The 17,199-nt window shown below is 40.4% G+C and overlaps 1 protein-coding gene across 2 annotated transcripts; it reads right to left on the bottom strand.

The window, feature by feature from the left end:
- Positions 1-7,384: 7,384 nt before the first annotated feature.
- On the bottom strand, positions 7,385-16,738 carry LOC116257513 (chloride channel protein CLC-c-like). 2 transcript variants are annotated; one of them, XM_031634346.2, is made up of 9 exons: positions 16,266-16,738; positions 16,133-16,159; positions 15,558-15,839; positions 14,509-14,709; positions 13,579-13,756; positions 12,604-12,866; positions 11,490-11,759; positions 9,478-10,606; positions 7,385-7,945 (listed from the first exon to the last, which is right to left on the bottom strand). In XM_031634346.2, the coding sequence occupies exons 3-9, from the start codon at positions 15,749-15,751 to the stop codon at positions 7,856-7,858; spliced, it is 2,325 nt and encodes a 774-aa protein (XP_031490206.1). In that variant the 5' UTR covers positions 15,752-15,839; positions 16,133-16,159; positions 16,266-16,738; the 3' UTR covers positions 7,385-7,855. The 2 variants fall into 2 exon arrangements, with proteins under 2 accessions (XP_031490206.1, XP_031490205.1); XM_031634345.2 differs by having other exon boundaries at positions 16,133-16,738.
- Between the last annotated feature and the right edge of the window lie 461 nt (positions 16,739-17,199).

The raw sequence follows: 17,199 nt of genomic DNA on the forward strand, positions 1-17,199 counted from the left end.
GAGGTCGGGATACCATCAATTGCGAATTAAGGAAGAAGATATTCTCAAAACAGCATTTCGCACACGTTATGGGCATTATGAGTTTCGAGCGATGCCTTTTGGACTCACAAATACCCCAGTAGCTTTTATGGATCTCATGAATCGGATATTTCACGAGTACTTAGACAGATTCGTTATAGTGTTCATTGACGATGTGCTAGTGTACTCAGAGTATGAAGCAATGCATGTGGTACATCTCGAGATAGTGATGAAGATATTGAGACAAAATCAACTGTATGTCAAGTATTCCAAGTGTGAGTTTTGGCTAGACAAAGTGAATTTCTTGGGACACGTAATCTCCAAGGAGGAAGAGGCAGTTGATCCGGCCAAAGTGGAAGTTGTACAACAATGGAATGCGCCAACTAATGTGTCAGAAATCAGAAGTTTTCTTGGCTTGGCAGGTTACTACAGGAAGTTCATCAAATATTTTTCGAAAATTGCAACCCCAATGACTAAACTGCTACGGAAATGAGTGAAATTTACGTGGACAGAGGATTGTCAAAAGAGTTTTCAGATGTTGAAAGACAGCTTGACTAGTGCCCCAATTCTAACACTGCCAAATGGGAGGAAAGGATTTGTGGTATATACCGATGCTTCAGGAACATGTTACGGAGCGGTGCTTATGCAAAAAGACAATGTTATAGCTTATGCCTCTAGACAACTAAAACAGCACGAGAAGAACTATCCAACACATGATTTGGAATTAGGAGATATGATATTTGCATTAAAAATATGGAGACATTACCTCTATGGTGTGAAATTTAAAGTATTTTCTAACCACAAATCGCTCAAATATTTGTTCTCGCAGAAGGAATTGAATCTAAGACAGAGAAGATGACTGGAATATATCAAAGATTACAACTTTGAGATAAATTATCATCCAAGAAAGGCTAATGTGGTAGCCGATGCACTCAACAGAAAAACACCTGCTAAAGCTAGTGGCCTATTAATGCAGACATGGAATTTGGTGAAAGACATTGAAAAATGGCATCCATTGCGAGATGATAATGGAAAGGTGAAGTGTGCTGGAATAATTCGAGACATTTTCCTTGATGAAATTATTGAGAAACAAAAACAGAGCCCTGAATATGCGAAGTTGAAACTTGAGTGTCACAAGAAGGAAGAAACTCCTTATTCTAAGGATGATGAGAGATCTGTGTGGTTCAACGGTAGATTGTGGGTTCCGAATGAACCAGAGGTGAAAAACAAGCTGCTTGAAGAGGCACACAAAACAAGATACACCATACATCCAGGAAGCACAAAGATGTATCAAAATTTAAGGATAAACTTTTGGTGGCCAGGAATGAAGAAAAAGATTGCTGAGTTCGTCTCACGATGCTTGGTGTGTCAATAGGTTAAAGTGAAACATCAGAAACTAGGTGGTTTGATGCAACAGATAGAAATTCCTCAATGAAAATGGGAAGATATCACCATGGACTTCGTAGTAGGGTTACCACATACTCGACGACAACACGATGCTATTTGAGTAGTGGTAGACCGCCTAATTAAATCTGCACATTTTCTTCCGATTAAGATTTCACAATCACTAGAAAGTCTGGCAGATTTGTATGTTGATGAAATTGTGAGACTTCATGGAATCCCTAAATCAATAATCTCTGACAGAGATCCAAGATTTACATCCAAGTTTTGGGGAAGGTTACAGGAAGAGTTGGGTACAAAATTGAAACTGAGTACAGCATTTCATCTGCAGACAGATAGACAGTCCGAGCGAACCATCCAGACTCTTGAAGATATGTTAAGAGCTTGTATTTTGCAATGGAAGGGTGAATGGGATAAACATGTGAAGTTGGCTGAATTTGCCTACAACAACAGCTATCACTCTAGCATTGGAATGACTCCGTTTGAAGCTCTTTATGGCCGACCTTGTAGATCACCATCATGTTAGACTGAGATAGGAGACAACAAGATTGAGGATCCTTTGGTGATCCAACACTACTACACTAATCAGGTCAACATGATTAGAAAGAAACTTTTGGTTGCTCAGACTAGACAAAAAAGTTATGCAGACCAACGACGAAGAGAGCTAGCTTTTGAAGCGAGAGATCATGTATTTGTCAAGATATCACCCACTAAGAGTGTTTTTCAATTCGGAAATAAGGGGAAATTGAGCCCAAGATACATTGGTCCATTGGAGATTCTGGAAAAAGTTGGAGAGATTGCATATCGAATTGTACTTCCACCGCAGTATAGTCATGTTCATCTAGTATTTCACGTGTCGATGTTAAGGAAGTATGTACATGATCCTTTGCATGTGATAGACTATGAAGAAGTTGATTTGCAGGAGGACACGACAACCGAAGAAAAGCAGTTTCGGATAGACCGAAAGGAGCATGCATTGCGAAAGAAGACAACCTCACTAGTTCAAGTGGAATGACAACATCATGGCATCAAAGAATGCACGTGGAAGCCAAAAGAAGACATGAAAAAGAGTTACCCTCAATTGTTTCAATAAGGTACGCTCAAATTTCGAGGACAAAATTTCTTTTTTAGGAAGGAATGATGTAAAACCCACGACGTTACTATATCCATTTTCTTTTGAAACTGCCCATTTCCATTATAACGGGAACAATATGAAAAGAAAACGAATGATTTCCTAACTGAAAAGAATTAAAGAAATGAGAAAGGAAATCAAGAGGCCTTTTCCTTTCTTGTGGCAAACTAAAAAAAAATGCGTATGGCAATTAGGGAAGCTCGTAGAGGGTTATTTAACCCATTTTTTCAGAAAATGACCATTCTTTATTGCATTCTTAGAGGAAGAGACTCAACGACAGAGAGTTGAGAGAAATAAGGAGAGTAAAGAAGAGATCAAGGAAAGGAGTTGGTGCTGGAAACTAATCTCGATTAACAGGTATGGGGATTCTCAACCATGATTGTAGCATGAAGCCTTGTATTTTTTATTTTTTATAGAACATGTAAATCTATGTATGCATCTGCCTGGAAATGAATCCAAGGATGAGATTCTAGAGATAAAGCATGCTAGATTCATTCAGACATATAATGTATGGCCTGTCCGTCCTAGATATGTTTTGAATTACTCGAATTTTTTGTATTATGTTATGTGTATTCATCGGTTAAAAACACCATGATAGTCGACAGAGGGCAAGGCCTGCTCGAGCATCGGTTAAAAACACAGAGCATGATAGTCTCTCTGCTCGATTATGGGTAAACCCGGAAATAGTAAACAAGAAAAAAAAAACATGAAGGGGGTATACCGAGAAGGTAGACGGAGACGCCTGTTTAGTCATCCCCTTTTCCGCGGAGAGCCCAACTCTCCATTTCCTTTTCTTCTACCACGGAAGCCGACCAGTTGCCCTTGACCAGTCCACTATGGCATCCGACGAAACCATACCAACTCTTCCGTGTTGACAGAAAACTAAGAATGAACCGAGGGGTTTTGCCGTCCATTGCTGGTCGGGACAGTGGCTACTGCCACTGCCGCTGGACAAAGGAAAGGCCGATGGCCCTCCTTCTCTCTGTCGCCTGTGGGAGCAGGGATCCGTCGAGGTCCCTTACACAGTCTCTACTCCACGCCGCGGAACGCCAGTGAGAACGACGCCATTGAAGCATCGGGTTTGGGTAGGCTGTCTTCTCCATGCTGGTGAAAAATGAGGGCAGAGGAAAAGGCGATGGCGGAAAATGTCAGACGGTCGGTGGGCGGCGCCATGGAACTCGAGCGTTGGAGCTCGCGCGAGAGGGAGACGCTCCTCTCTCGCTGGTTCGTTTCCCCTTTAGGGCCCGTTTGATGGGCGGGTGAAAATTTAACGCGGTAAATTTACTGTGGTAAATTTTTCTGGAAAAATTTACAGGTTGAAATTTCTCCCTCTTCCAATTTGAAGTCGTGTTTGATGCACAGGAAGAATTTACCGTGGTAAATTTAACCCTGTTTGATGCACAAGAAGAATTTAACCTGGTAAATTTAACCCTGTTTGATGCACAAGAAGAATTGAACTTGGTAAATGTTGTTTTTTTTTGTGTCTTCTCCTCGCCAAATATGACGTGCAAATAAATTGGAAGATGATCTTCCAAAACACAGTTAAAACCATAACATCCTACACAGTTTCAGACTTGGAGCATATTCTAAACCAATTTCCAGATAATCAAGATCCTTTGTTGAACGTTAATGTAGAATACATATTCATTCATGAATCAAAGTCCAGAAACAGTAATTCTTCAACCTAGACCATCAAAATTAACTGAACATACAATTCACAAACTGGCAAATATAACGAGCTCAGCGGAGGAAAATCTCAAACAAATGGACTCGTTTATTAGGCTAAGAGAGATCAAGAGAGCACGTTTAATTTACACCAAAAAGACAACTAAAAAAGAATGACAACATATATCAAATTTATTACCCAATCAAGCTTTCCTATCATACGAGCACCACTTGCCCACAATCACCTACGAGCACAACACAACTTGCCTAGAATAACAAGCTTCTCAATTCCAGTAACTAAGCAAGCGAGAAAACCATCAAAATGGAGACAAAATCCAGCCAAAAAAAACACCAATACATCTACTAAATTGCACATCTCAGCAATCTAAATGAAGCAAAAAATGAAGACGAAGTAAATCACTACATCCATGAAGAAGCTCCATAAACAGAACCCAAGTTGATCTATTCGACAAGCAATCACAAAAAAAAGTTTACGATTTTGATCGATCTCCATAAACTAAGAACAAAATTCATGCACTAAACAGCCAAACAATAGAGTCAACCAGCAAATTCCGTCTTTAAAAAGACCTAGATCACCATTTTCTAACCAAAAAAGACCGTGGATGTCGAACGATGGTGGACTGTGGTGGCTCGCAGCTACAGGGCATGCACCGTTTTGTGAAGCGATGGCGGTGGTGGTGGCGGACCGACCGTGCAGCGATAGTGGATGTCGGATGGCAAACGGCAAGTCGGCGATGTCGGCAATGTCAACTCGCACAACACTTTTTCTCTCTCTGCTTGACTCGAATGGAATCCTGGGGAGCGGACGATCGAGAAGAAGGAAGAAAAGGCGAGGGAATTGAATGAGCGGTTGCCCAATGCCCACTCATACAAAGTGCATGACCCCCAAAGCAAAACAGCAGGAAATGCGGAAGAATAAGAATGAGATGATGTTGGTGAGTAAGAAGGAAAGGGGAAAAGGAAGAAGCTGCACGATGGGGAAAGGAGAATATCGGTCCTCCTCCTCCATTTAGGGCATCAGAAGAAGGGAGAAAGAGAGGGAATGAGAGGGAGAAAGAGAAAAAATTTACCGACGGTGGAGGGGAGAGGCAGCGGCGACGGTGGTGCGACCACTCTGGTGCGATGTGAGAAGGCTCGAGGGAGGAGGAGCAGAGGTGTGATGTGAGCTGCCGAAGGAGGTCGTGCGCTGAGGAGGGAGGTCGAGCGCCCGAAACAACGAGGGAGCTCGGACTTTTGAGCGGGTGAAAATTTCACCCGCTCCCTTTTGGGTTAAACGGGTGGAATTCCACCCCGTTTGACGGGATTTAAATCGAGCGGGTGAAATTTCACCCGCCCGTACCAATTTCCCCTCCCCTGGTGGATTTCAACCGCCCATCAAACGGGCCCTTAGGAAGAGGGAAGCACCTCTGTCGGTCGAACGAGAGGCGGGAGGCGCTCCCGCGCGAAGAGAGAGAAAACGAGGGCGAGAAATGAAGAAAAACGAGTGCGATCCGTTTTTATATCAAAACTCAAAAATTTCAAAACGGGTCCATATCTTTAGCAAAATTTACGAAAAAGCTGTTATAATTTTTAAGCATTCATATCGCAACGTTTTTGCTAAAAACATCTTTAAAAAGGGGTCCGCAAAAGTTATTTTCTATAAGAACCAAAGAACTCTTTTGAAATTGTGAATCAGTACCCTTTGAGTTCTTAAAATTGCTAAAAGAGGGTTTTTATAAATTTGTTTTCAATTTCATGGAAAAACAGTGATGTTATGCATTATTACTCTGTGGTACCTTTTGTATTATTTAAATTTCAAGAAAAGGGTGTTGAACTCTTTTGTTTTGAAATAGTGATTATTGTGTTAATTTTGAACGTGATGCGTTTTGCACTATGGTATTCAACTTTGCTTTGTTGTCATTAAATTGAATTAGAAAATTTTTTGTTGCTTTTGTTTGGGAAACCAAGCCTGAGGACGGTTTCTGAGAGGGGTATTAGACAAGGTCTAGTAAGGAGAAACCCTCACTTTTGAAATTCGAAGGCGAAACGTGGACTGTGTGCAATTGTTTATGTGAGTGCGAGCTTTTGTTGTTGCCCAGTCTTTGGTTTTGTCCCGAGAGGGGTGGTGCGCGAGAGTTCTCTTTTGTCGCTCACTCATCTGTCTGTACTGGAGAGCCAACAGGGTATTGAGCGGCACAAGGGCCCGAGATTCTGTTCTGTTTCTGTTTGGGAGCGAGACGTCTCCTTGTCTCTTACCCTGGGTTCCTAGAGAGACCATGCTGCTGCAGCGGCAATCAGAGATATCTCATGAGGCTTCACTGCAGGTACCCTCAATCCGTTGGATCGCCTTGTGAAGAGATGTTTTGTTCTGCCCGTGAGTGCCCATGGGGATTTATGTTGCTCGGCACGATTACCATGACATTGTCAGAAAACTACGGTTGGGAACCTACGAAATTTTGGAGGTTGTGCACACCTCGTTCTGTTTTTGTTAATGAGTCTTAAGTGTAATATGTATTAAGATTTGAAGACATTTGTTTTATGAAATCAAATACTATTTTGTTGGGTCATGTTTCATTCATGGCTGGATTTTGTCCATACTCAGAGGAATTCTGACATTTCTTTCTATCTCTACAGGTAGTCCTTGATTAGATTTTGGTTCTTTGAGTGACGACCTCGGTCTTGTGATGGACATGCATTGGCCTTCTGGACACTACATCGGTTTTTGAGATTTGTGGTTAATTTAGTTATTTGGGTCCAAGTGTTTTATTTTAATACAATGCATTTGTTTATGTTTTGGTGACGACTCAATGTTGCTTCCGCTATTATAGAAATAAAAGAAATTTTTTGGTGTCAGAAATTGAGTCGTGACAGCTAAACTCCCCCAAAGAGTGCAAGTAAGTCCAATTTCTGGGTGCATTTACTTCATTAAATGGAAAAAAAAATACAATTGTGTGTTCTTTTCTTGTTGGCGAGAATATGTTTGGATGTTGGATTATTTATGTGACAACTTGCATATCATGTAAAATTATGCAGTTAAAGAGCGAGAAATTTTTGGCTGAAGGGCTTTAATTGAGAAAAAAAGCTTAAACCCTTCAAACATATAATTAAATAATTGAGGAGAACTAAGCAAATGAATGAGAGGACACCAATACATGAAAAAGGAAATGGTTGGAGAGAATTAATATGTAAATAAATAAATTTTGTGGGACTATGTGGGCGACTGCCCACATGTGGGTCCGTCACAGAAATTATGGTCTGTGTAATTGCAAGACCATATCATGCATGATCACATAAACAGAAAGTTTACAAATAAATTTCTAGTTATCTTCCAAGGCAATTACAGAATCTAACACAAATCACAGTTTGTGATTTGGTGACAATGAGTTCAATACAACTAGAACCATAATAGCATAAAAAGTTGCAATAGTAGATGAATTTCATTCCATAAGGAGATGGAAAATACAACGACCACCCTCAAAGCTGCCTATAGCATAACCAATTACATCTTCTCTTTCAAGCCAACAGTAATGATTGACTAGTTTGACCTCAAACGAGGTTGCAATTTTCATCAAGCAGCTTTCGTTATCGAATGCTTTTTCCAGTACTGGTGCAGTTTCAAATCTTAGATGATAACCCAGCTTATTTTCGGTGTTTAAGATGTGGATAGAGGCCAAGAATGTGCTCTGGCATGAAATCATGTCGTGTCAAGATTCCAACAACTGGAGGCCTCTGCAAAAAGTAGGATCAAATAAGATGTTATCAAGAAGCAACAACAAACTGCCTTGTAAGTCTAGTTCAATGTTGGTACTGCTGCAAGAGGCACCACTTTCTGCACCCCCATCATGCAGCTTGCCTAGAGTCATATACTTGCCACTGGACAGGTGATAAAGTAATTGAACATAGTGTTAGCTTAAGCCTCATGATTTAATGCTATTTGCCAGTACAAACTGTGAATGTAAGACCCACGATTTTTCTTTCCTTATTTATTTAGAAACCATTAAAAATGGTAGATTAAATGATTGAAACTGTCAAGGGGAAAGTGTTGGAAAGAAACGAAGGTGTTGCCTAGAATAAACCTGACCGAGAGTAACTGAAAAGATTAAATGGCAAGAGGAAAAACTGAAAAATCATTCCATTCTCGAGAGAAACTGAAAACAAAATTCATATGGCAAGGAAGGAGGGCTTGTAGAGGGTGTATTTAACCCTATTTTACAGCAATTAATCACTCCTTTTGCTGCAGCCATAGAGGGGAACGTCCAATAGCAGGGAATTCGAGAGAAAGAGGGAGAAAGAGAAGGAGAGATCATCACCTCTGCTCTCTTACAGTTGAGATCAAGGGAAGAGACTGCTGGAAAAGAGTCAGAAGCATAGAGGTTGCTGCTGGAAATTTATCATGGATTTGAAAAGGTATGGGGAATATTCAGTTGTGAATAGAACATGAAGCCCTTGTATTTTTTACTGCTTATAGATAGAGATATATATATATGTTTGCATGATATAATGATGGATCTATGGGTGTACACGCCTAAATATGAATCCATGCATGAATGGTTGTATGCTGGAATGGGAATACAGTGCTCTTAGTTTTAGTTCTCTCTGATTTCAAAGAAAAAGAAAATGAAGCATGCGAGGTATGAAGGGTTAAGCATGTTAGTCTTCGTTGGGTTTTGAACCTCTCTGATGTTCGTATTATGTTGCTTCTCCTTGTTCTTATTTTTTTTATTCCATTCGTGAGAAACCGAGACTAGAGTCAACACTAGAACAGAACATGCATAGCTGAAATAAGGGGTACGTTAAAGAATTCGAACCAACGACAGAAAAAAAAAATGTATATCAACCCTCATAGAGGGTCTGGCCGTAGAGCGTGCGATACAAAACTGAAGTCGAAAGACTATTGTCTTCCCAAACCTGCTGTGATACTAAACCAAAAAAAAAAAAAATTGGTGTCAAAAACTTGGGTCGTGACAGTGAAACTACTAATGTGAACTGTTCAACAAATTGCAAGACCGTAAAAAGAAAAGGCATCTCCTAAGCAGAATATGGCGCAGGTGCTTTCACGTTTCAGAACCATGCTAGACAAGAAAATCTACAAAAACAGTTTCCATGATCTCTGCCACACAAATGCGTGTACATACACATATTGACACATGCCTATGTGTGCAATGTGTCCTTGCCCAGAGAAACATGCAGATGCTGGTTTATGCTTAGTCTACTTTTGGTGTATGGAAATATTAGTGTGTAATTCAGATGCAAGTACTCACAGCAGATGTCTTGGGTATGACACACATGTGCCGCAGCCCAAGTTGCCGAAAAAGAATAGCCGCCTTTGCAAGTGACATTGTCTCGACAACAGTGTAGGGTGAAGTATTTGCTATGGGATGAAGATTCACATACATCTCCATTTCCTCATTGCTGATATCCAAATCTTCCACCTTCAAACCTTTCCCTGAACCTGGCTTTGCAAGATCAAAAGCCCCAAGCTTTCTGAATATCTGATCCCTTGATGCCACCCTTTCCTTCGTAAAAACTTTTGCTTTTAGGAGTACTAATAGATGAGATCTCAATACCAATCCACAAAGCTCGGGCACCTCAGCAAATGGTGGTGCATCAATCACGGGAAAGCCACTGTGCCTGGTGAACCTGAGGACGTGCATGATTTCCCCAACCTTTTCCACACCAGAAAATGTGATCAATGGAGCAGAAACAACGTCTCCAGCAGCTAGGTGTGTCATATAAGGCTCTGCATAGGCTTCTAAGTAAGGCAACCCCTTCATTCGAACAATCTGGTCATAGACTCCATGATTAAAACCATCAGCAACCGTCTTAGAGATGAGAAGAACAAGCATGACCAGGGGGAGCATTAGGAGGTTGTTTGTGAGCTCCAGGAGGATGATGCAAACAGACACTGTCATCCTCATTGTGCCACCTAAGAAAGAGGCTGCTCCAAGGAATGCAAAAAGCCCAGGGTCAAGATCTGTTATGCCACCAATGAGAGTACCAACTAAGCGACCATATGAGGCTCCAGCAAGGATAACGGGAATAAAAAGCCCAGAGGGAACAGCGACACCGTAAGTGAAGAGACCAAGGCTGTATATTCCTGCAAAGAATAGGAGGAGGGAGGGGATAGAATACTCTGTGTCTGTACCAGAGCTAAAGAGGTTCCGGATGGCATCATCATTGGTATTAAAGAAGAGGCTGGCAAGGTCATTGTATTGGCCAGCAGGGCATTGGAAGTTCTTAAAGTTGCCAGAACGGCCAATGGTTGGGCATTCCTCCTTCAAATTGATTGGGCAAGGGGCACAAGTAGCCAACCAAGGGAGGCAATACAAGCAGCAGGATGTGATGACAGATATGGTGCATGTGAGAAGGATTTTGTACAATGGTCCTTTCCTGCAAAGAATAGCACACGGATGTCTAGAAACCAAATTCTCTTCTGATGATTCACCTTAACCATGAATGTGAACATAAAAAGATAACTGGGAAAAAAAATCTAAATTATGAATGATGATAAGGTTTAAGCTGTCTGTACGAAACTTTCTTTGAGTGACAATTATAGGAAACCAAATGAAGAGAATTGAAAAAAGAAAATAATTTCCATATTACGGTTAGAAAGATTCTAAAAATTCAAACTGCAGAAAAGCCTTTTCCTTCTCAAATAGTTTAGATATAGGCATTTCGAGCCAGAGTGATCGTCTCCAGATTCATGAGCAATACTCTGTTAACGAGAAATAAGAAAAATAAAACTTGCAAAAGTGTGATGGAAGGAATTATCCAATTCCACAGCTGAACACTCTTGTAGATGCCCTTGGGAAGCATTTGGAGTAGGCTCCATAACAAACATCTGTTTCATCGGCTGATTGGTATCTGCTGGTTACAATCAACTTGATTAAAAGATTGGAGGCCATATCTTTCTAGTCTTCCATTTCATTTGTAAGTTAATCTGGATGGGGATGCAATCATAATTACCAGACTAATTTTAAGGAATTCATTTAGAAATCAGCACTGTCATCAACAACATTGCATAATGGCCCATATCATCCAATACCCTTTGTATCAGCCCCTCACCACCAAGAGGCAGGCTGATACATGGGTTTCAAAACATGGGGTCAATTCAAGCCATATCGACCATTTCAGCCCTGTATTAGCTGATATTTGAATAAATTCAACAAAATACTATTTTTTATTTTCAAATTGCCTGATACGGACTGAATGCAATTTGAATTATCAAATTCTCATAAAAGCAAATGCAGATTAGTTGTGGTAAGATACTAACTCATTGATGAAGCTATAAATACGGAGGATCTTGTCTAGGAGATGATTGTACAGGCTGCCAAGAACACCGCCAATTATGCCAAGGATAATGATGGGCAACAGATCGACCATGCTGTACCGCACTTCAGCGGTGCTCACATCAAACATTATTAGTCCTCCCTTCCCAAATAGACCACAATTTCCACTACCACAATATTCAATAAATGCACGAAGCACAACTGCGACAACTGCTGTTGCGAAGAAAGTCCTCCAAAGCAGTGCACTCCTCCACCTGAAATAAGGAAATGTTACTTTCGTTTCAAGGCCAAAATTTTCTAGTTTTGTCAGCTGCTCAAATTGACAAGAAATTGAACACATCAAGTTGCTACAACTAATAAAATCTGAACAATCACATTTGTTATTCCCACCATTTGCAGATGCCATTAGTCATCAATGAGTTTTTGAAGCCATGCTTCAAGTAACAAGCTTAATAGTCTGCTATGTTGCAACTATGTACCATTAGCTTACAATTGACTATCATATGTACAAAAAGGAACAGCCGTCACATACAGGCACATGTACATACACTCATGCGGAGATAGAGAGCAGCTTGCTATACATCGTGCATGTTGTGACAAAAAGTTAGATTTTCTGTGTTTTAAAAAATGGTGCAGGTTCAATGAAGCAACATGAGGCTTCATTATGATCCATGGAGTCTATTTAGCATATTGATATAGCTATAAGAGATGTGAATCAGATATTCTTGTAATTCAGCATATAGCCTACTCTATAGAACCTGCTCTACGTTTTCAAGCATGTCCATGCCCAAGATTCAATTTGGTTAATTTAAGCTGCTGAATGCCTGAATCTTCCACATACTTTGAATTTGGGCTTCACAACTTTCCTCTTCCTCTTAAATACTACTACGTAGCCCCTATCTAGACCTCAGTAAGTTCGTTTGAGCTGACTCAATGTCTTGCAGCCTTTGAAGTATAGGGTCCAAAATCTTATCCTATATGCAACAAAAACTCGCTTGCAAATTGCATCAGTAAGATGATTGTAGCAAAAAAAAAAAAAAGACAATTTTATTGCAAAATCTGTCAATACCAGACTCAATCCTTGTAACCAGTCATTACCATGAAGCTGCCTCTTCAAGGGCGAAGAGGACACCACCTACAGGAGCACGAAAAGCTGCAGCAACACCAGCTGCTGCACCACAAGTGACCAAATCACGCCTATCTCTGTCGTTCTTGAAATAGCGAAGCCAAGTCCATGTCAAATGGTATTTACGTGATCCACCCTGGCTGAGTAATGAAGCAATACAGGCACCTGTATGCACCATGGGGCCTTCCTTACCAAGAATAAAACCTGCTGACACTCCAAATATGGAACCAATGATCTGCAGATAGTGAAATTAATTTCAGTAACTAATATATAAGGTGCAGAGGGGAAGCTACTTTTAGCTGGTGTGGGCAATTGCCCACACCAGCCCACAAATATTACTTCATTTACATATATAAGCTTTATTAATTTTAGTTTTTTTTACATATGGGTGCCCCTTAAAGTCTGAAATTTAAACTAACAGTGCCCCTCAGCCACTGCTAAGGTGGTGTATATTACATATCATTACTGATTCCCATTTCTGCTTCTTTTCTTCCTTCGTACTGAATGGGAAGGAATTTCTTGGGTTCATTTGGGAATCCCTGTAAACCCTATCAGCTACATGCTGAGTGAGACTGATTAATAGCTGCTCACACGTGCCTCAATCTGGAGGCCTTTAACATTTCTCCTCAGTCCTTCCTTACCAATAGAAGACAATGGAGTCAGTGCCCCTCAGCCACTGCTATGGTGGTGTATATTACATATCTCTAAAGTACATGCAGGCATGAAGAAGCATTCCCTGGAAATGCTTCTTACACCCTCTAACTGGGCAACCAGCTGTGGGCATATAAACTACGGGATTAACTATGTTCAGATCAACATTTTTGTATATGAGGGTTTCACATCGTGGGCAGCCTTTTCCCTGTATGTAGTCATATAACCATAGGCCAGAGAGTATATAGAGGACACATGCTCGGTGATGAAGCCTGTGATTGCATTGGTCCACATACCTTTACAAAAAGTGTGCTAGGTGCAAGAATAGAAGGAGCATCTACACCGTTTAGATAAGCCTTGACTTCTGGAATACCAGAACCAGCTGCAGCCGGTGCTATATATGCACAAATAGCAGCAGCTAATGCTGCCAAAACCAGATTGCAACCAGCATAAGCAAAGAAAGCCAATAGATACCTGTACTGAAACAATATCAAAGACCATTATGTTCTTGTTCTAAACCAGTTATTTTACAAAATTCTGGCAAAAAGATCCACCCACTTGAATGAACAAGCAGACATTTTTTAGATGATAAACCCGTAAAAAATGAATAATTCAGATCAAATATAATGTTTTGGTTTATTATATCAATTTTTTATGCTTAATAACGTGTAAAGATGTCAATAACACAGGCTTCTGATCACAGAGCTGATTATCTGGTGACAACAGCTTTTGATAGAATGATTTAGTAAAGCATAGGAAGACTGAAGTTGCTGAGGGGATCAACAATAAAAATTTTGTGATCCCTCTCATGATATGCAAAAAATTACATGGAATGTCTAAAGATATTCTAACCAAGCCAATATCTAATATTTTGAAACGAACTTCTAATTTAGAAAACTGCCCGAGAGATTACAAGAGCCACACACCATCCTAAACCAAGAATATAATTGTAGTTCCAGTATTGGTCAAATTTATTAATCTTACAACAAGACACATAAACCAGTGAAATGACTGATTTCACAGGAAATTCGCTTCTTGGTTACCAAGTCAGCTGGTGACAGTGACTTAGTTATCCAGATCTGTGACTCCTCAAAGTCCAAGGTAAAATATAAAGCTTCAAAAACTTTGAGCAACAATGTGTTACCACCTATGCTCATGATGACTTAGCATTGAATACAAAACGTCTTTGAACTTGGAGTAACTAAATCTGCATCGACAGGCATTACCTTTCCCGAAGCATGAGATTATTTGTTACAAGTAGCTTAAACCCTGCAATGTTTTCAACTGCTAGATTATTGAAGAAGCCAACAAGCCCAGTACCCAAGCCAATGAGAAGAGCCAGAGTCCACTTGAGAACAACATATTGAAATATTTGCACCTTCTTTCTTGATCTCCAATCTTCTTTGAATACATCATTTTCCACAATCCTGTCTCGTCAAGGATAAATCTAATCACTTGGACATGTATTTGTCAAATATCAAGCTCCATATATTAAATTTAAATAGGAAACATTAAGAAGAGGAAGGCTGAATGGTAGGAAAACATCTTGTATTTCTTTTCTGAATTTTAGGGTCCCTTACTATGACAGCAGGATATTGCCCTTTTCACACAGTACCAGAGCAATGAAGAAAATGAACTAGGGAAAAAGGAAGGTCATTAGCTTTCTAGTGAAGCAAATCGCTGATCAAAATGACAGACCATGTGAGCCAGATGATAAAACATGGTATATCTATTTAGGAGCCAAGTACCATGCAAGAAATGGAAATAAGCATACGATTGAAGTCTTCCGTTTTCTGGAAAAAGCTAGAGTCGCTGGAACATTGCAATCTGCAGCGATAGAGAAGTGGACCATAACCGTTCACGAATATGTACTTCAGATTTAACAGCCGTAACCAGCGTAGTGACACGAAAGGCACAATGATATGAATTTTATTTTTCCGAAAAGGTAAATCTGAAAAACCGCAATATTCCAATTGGCAAGCACGAGAATCCGCAATTCAAGTTCCTGTCTACTCGAACTATAATTTCAGACGAAAATATTCTACACTAGGAAAATGTTAAAGTATAAGCAAAAGGTTGATATTTATGACCATTAGATAGCAGAGGAAGAGAACTTCGAGAAAACTAGATACATGGCAGAAACAGCAGTCTGCACTTCGCTAGCAGAGAGACAAAGATTTGCCACAAAAAATGAGAAAAAAAATCTAAAATCAATCAAGGCATGCGACTTTTCCTTTTGTTCATCCAACAACATGGGGGCGTTTGGTATGCTTACTCGTAATCCAGGCTCTCGACAGGGCAGACATTGGCTCCAACAATGGCTAACTGTGATGTCGTGTTCCGCCTATGTACAAGCAGAGGCTCCCTCAGACTACCCATTACGGGGAACCCAGACTCCAACCCGTCCATGTTCTTTGATTTTGCCAACACCTCATTCTCTATGTCAATCACATTCTTATCCACCTCCATGGTTCTTCAATTTTTGATCTCTTCTGGTTCTTACCAAAATTTCCCGATACACAAACCTCTCTCTCTCTCTTTTTCTCTCGCTTGTAGCCTGCCAAAGAAGGAGACGATGGGGTAAATACTTGGAGACTCACTGCCATAAAAAGGCAGAACTAACTTAGGAACTCGGAAAGCACTGGAAACCACTCCGTTCAGCTCTAGCTTTTTCTGAAGAGCATTCATATGATGATTATCAGTCGAAAATTCAGAAATATCAAGACGAAGGGATAACAGACATAACGTATTACTTAGGCAATAATTTTTTCCAAGCGCAGACTCCAATCTACCATAATAAGAGGGGAAAAGAAGAACAGGAAAGAAGAAGAAGAAGAAGAAGAATCTCACCGGTGGCACTAACTGTAGAAGAATTCACTGTCAACGAGGGAAAGTGCAACTTCTTGTCAGTGCAGAATCCCCTGACTAACGGTTTCCAAATGACCAAGTAGCAGTAAAGCGACTTATGGGAAGATGATCATACCTTGCTTTCAGTTTTCACACACACCAACAGGAACTAAAGGGACTCGCAGACAGTAACCTTTTCCATTTTGAAACTTCCCTCCGTGCAGAGTGGGCAGGAAACTGACTCCACGGATCCACGAGGAGACATTGTCTACCACTTGAGGTGTCATCAATGCATAAGTGGCGAAGGTTGGGGTAGGGAGTCCATCGCCATGGACTCTTGCAGAGCACCAACCAAAGATGGTGACCGCCCGAGAGAGATCCAGCAGGTATACGGGACACTGACTGCTGCGGATGAATACGTGGACTGAGTAAGTGCAAATAATGTACAAGAGGACAAAAGAAAGAAACCATGGAGGGTAAATTCAAATTCCTCTGCATCAATTTGCCATATTATAGGAGAGAGGAAACCCCATTGATGACTGAGGCGTGGGGTCGGCTTCCAGCTTCTTCTTCTTCTTCTCTCTCTCTCTCTCTCTCTCTCTCTCTCTCTCTCTCTCTCTCTGTGTGTGTGTGCAGACGGATAGACATGCATGATAAGCGGCTTGAACGAACTCAGATAGGCTGGCAAAACGATTCATGAATTATTTTTTTATTTTCTGAAAAATATAAAACAAATCTTTTATAGGTTCACATTCCATTCATTTGAATAGCTTAAATGGGCAGTCACCAAATTGGAACTTGGCATTCATTAGAAATCAGAGTTTTAAAACACTGGTTGTTTGATAAATTTTCGCGAGAGTAAACACTTAAGGAAATCTTTTTTCTATTGAAGATGATGACTACTGAAGCATTAATTTTGATTTAAAATCCTAGCAATTGATCTTAAGCCTTCATGAACAGCAATCTGCAAACATCATAATCGAGCGACTACTGAAGTGTAAGGTGGCTAAGAAATAAATTATATCTATATATATTCCATTGTCATGGTTAATTTCGTGTAAAATGACAAG

This window comes from Nymphaea colorata, chromosome 7, assembly GCF_008831285.2.
Source record: "Nymphaea colorata isolate Beijing-Zhang1983 chromosome 7, ASM883128v2, whole genome shotgun sequence".
Classification (NCBI taxonomy): domain Eukaryota; kingdom Viridiplantae; phylum Streptophyta; class Magnoliopsida; order Nymphaeales; family Nymphaeaceae; genus Nymphaea; species Nymphaea colorata.

Excerpts from the sequence above, each read along its gene's own strand:
- LOC116257513 (XM_031634346.2), bottom strand. The coding sequence starts at position 15,751 with ATGGAGGTGGATAAGAATGTGATTGACATAGAGAATGAGGTGTTGGCA. Across the intron at positions 13,757-14,508 it reads AATCTCATGCTTCGGGAAAG|GTATCTATTGGCTTTCTTTG; the intron begins GTAATGCCTGTC and ends GTTTCAGTACAG. Across the intron at positions 12,867-13,578 it reads CTAGCACACTTTTTGTAAAG|ATCATTGGTTCCATATTTGG; the intron begins GTATGTGGACCA and ends CACTATCTGCAG.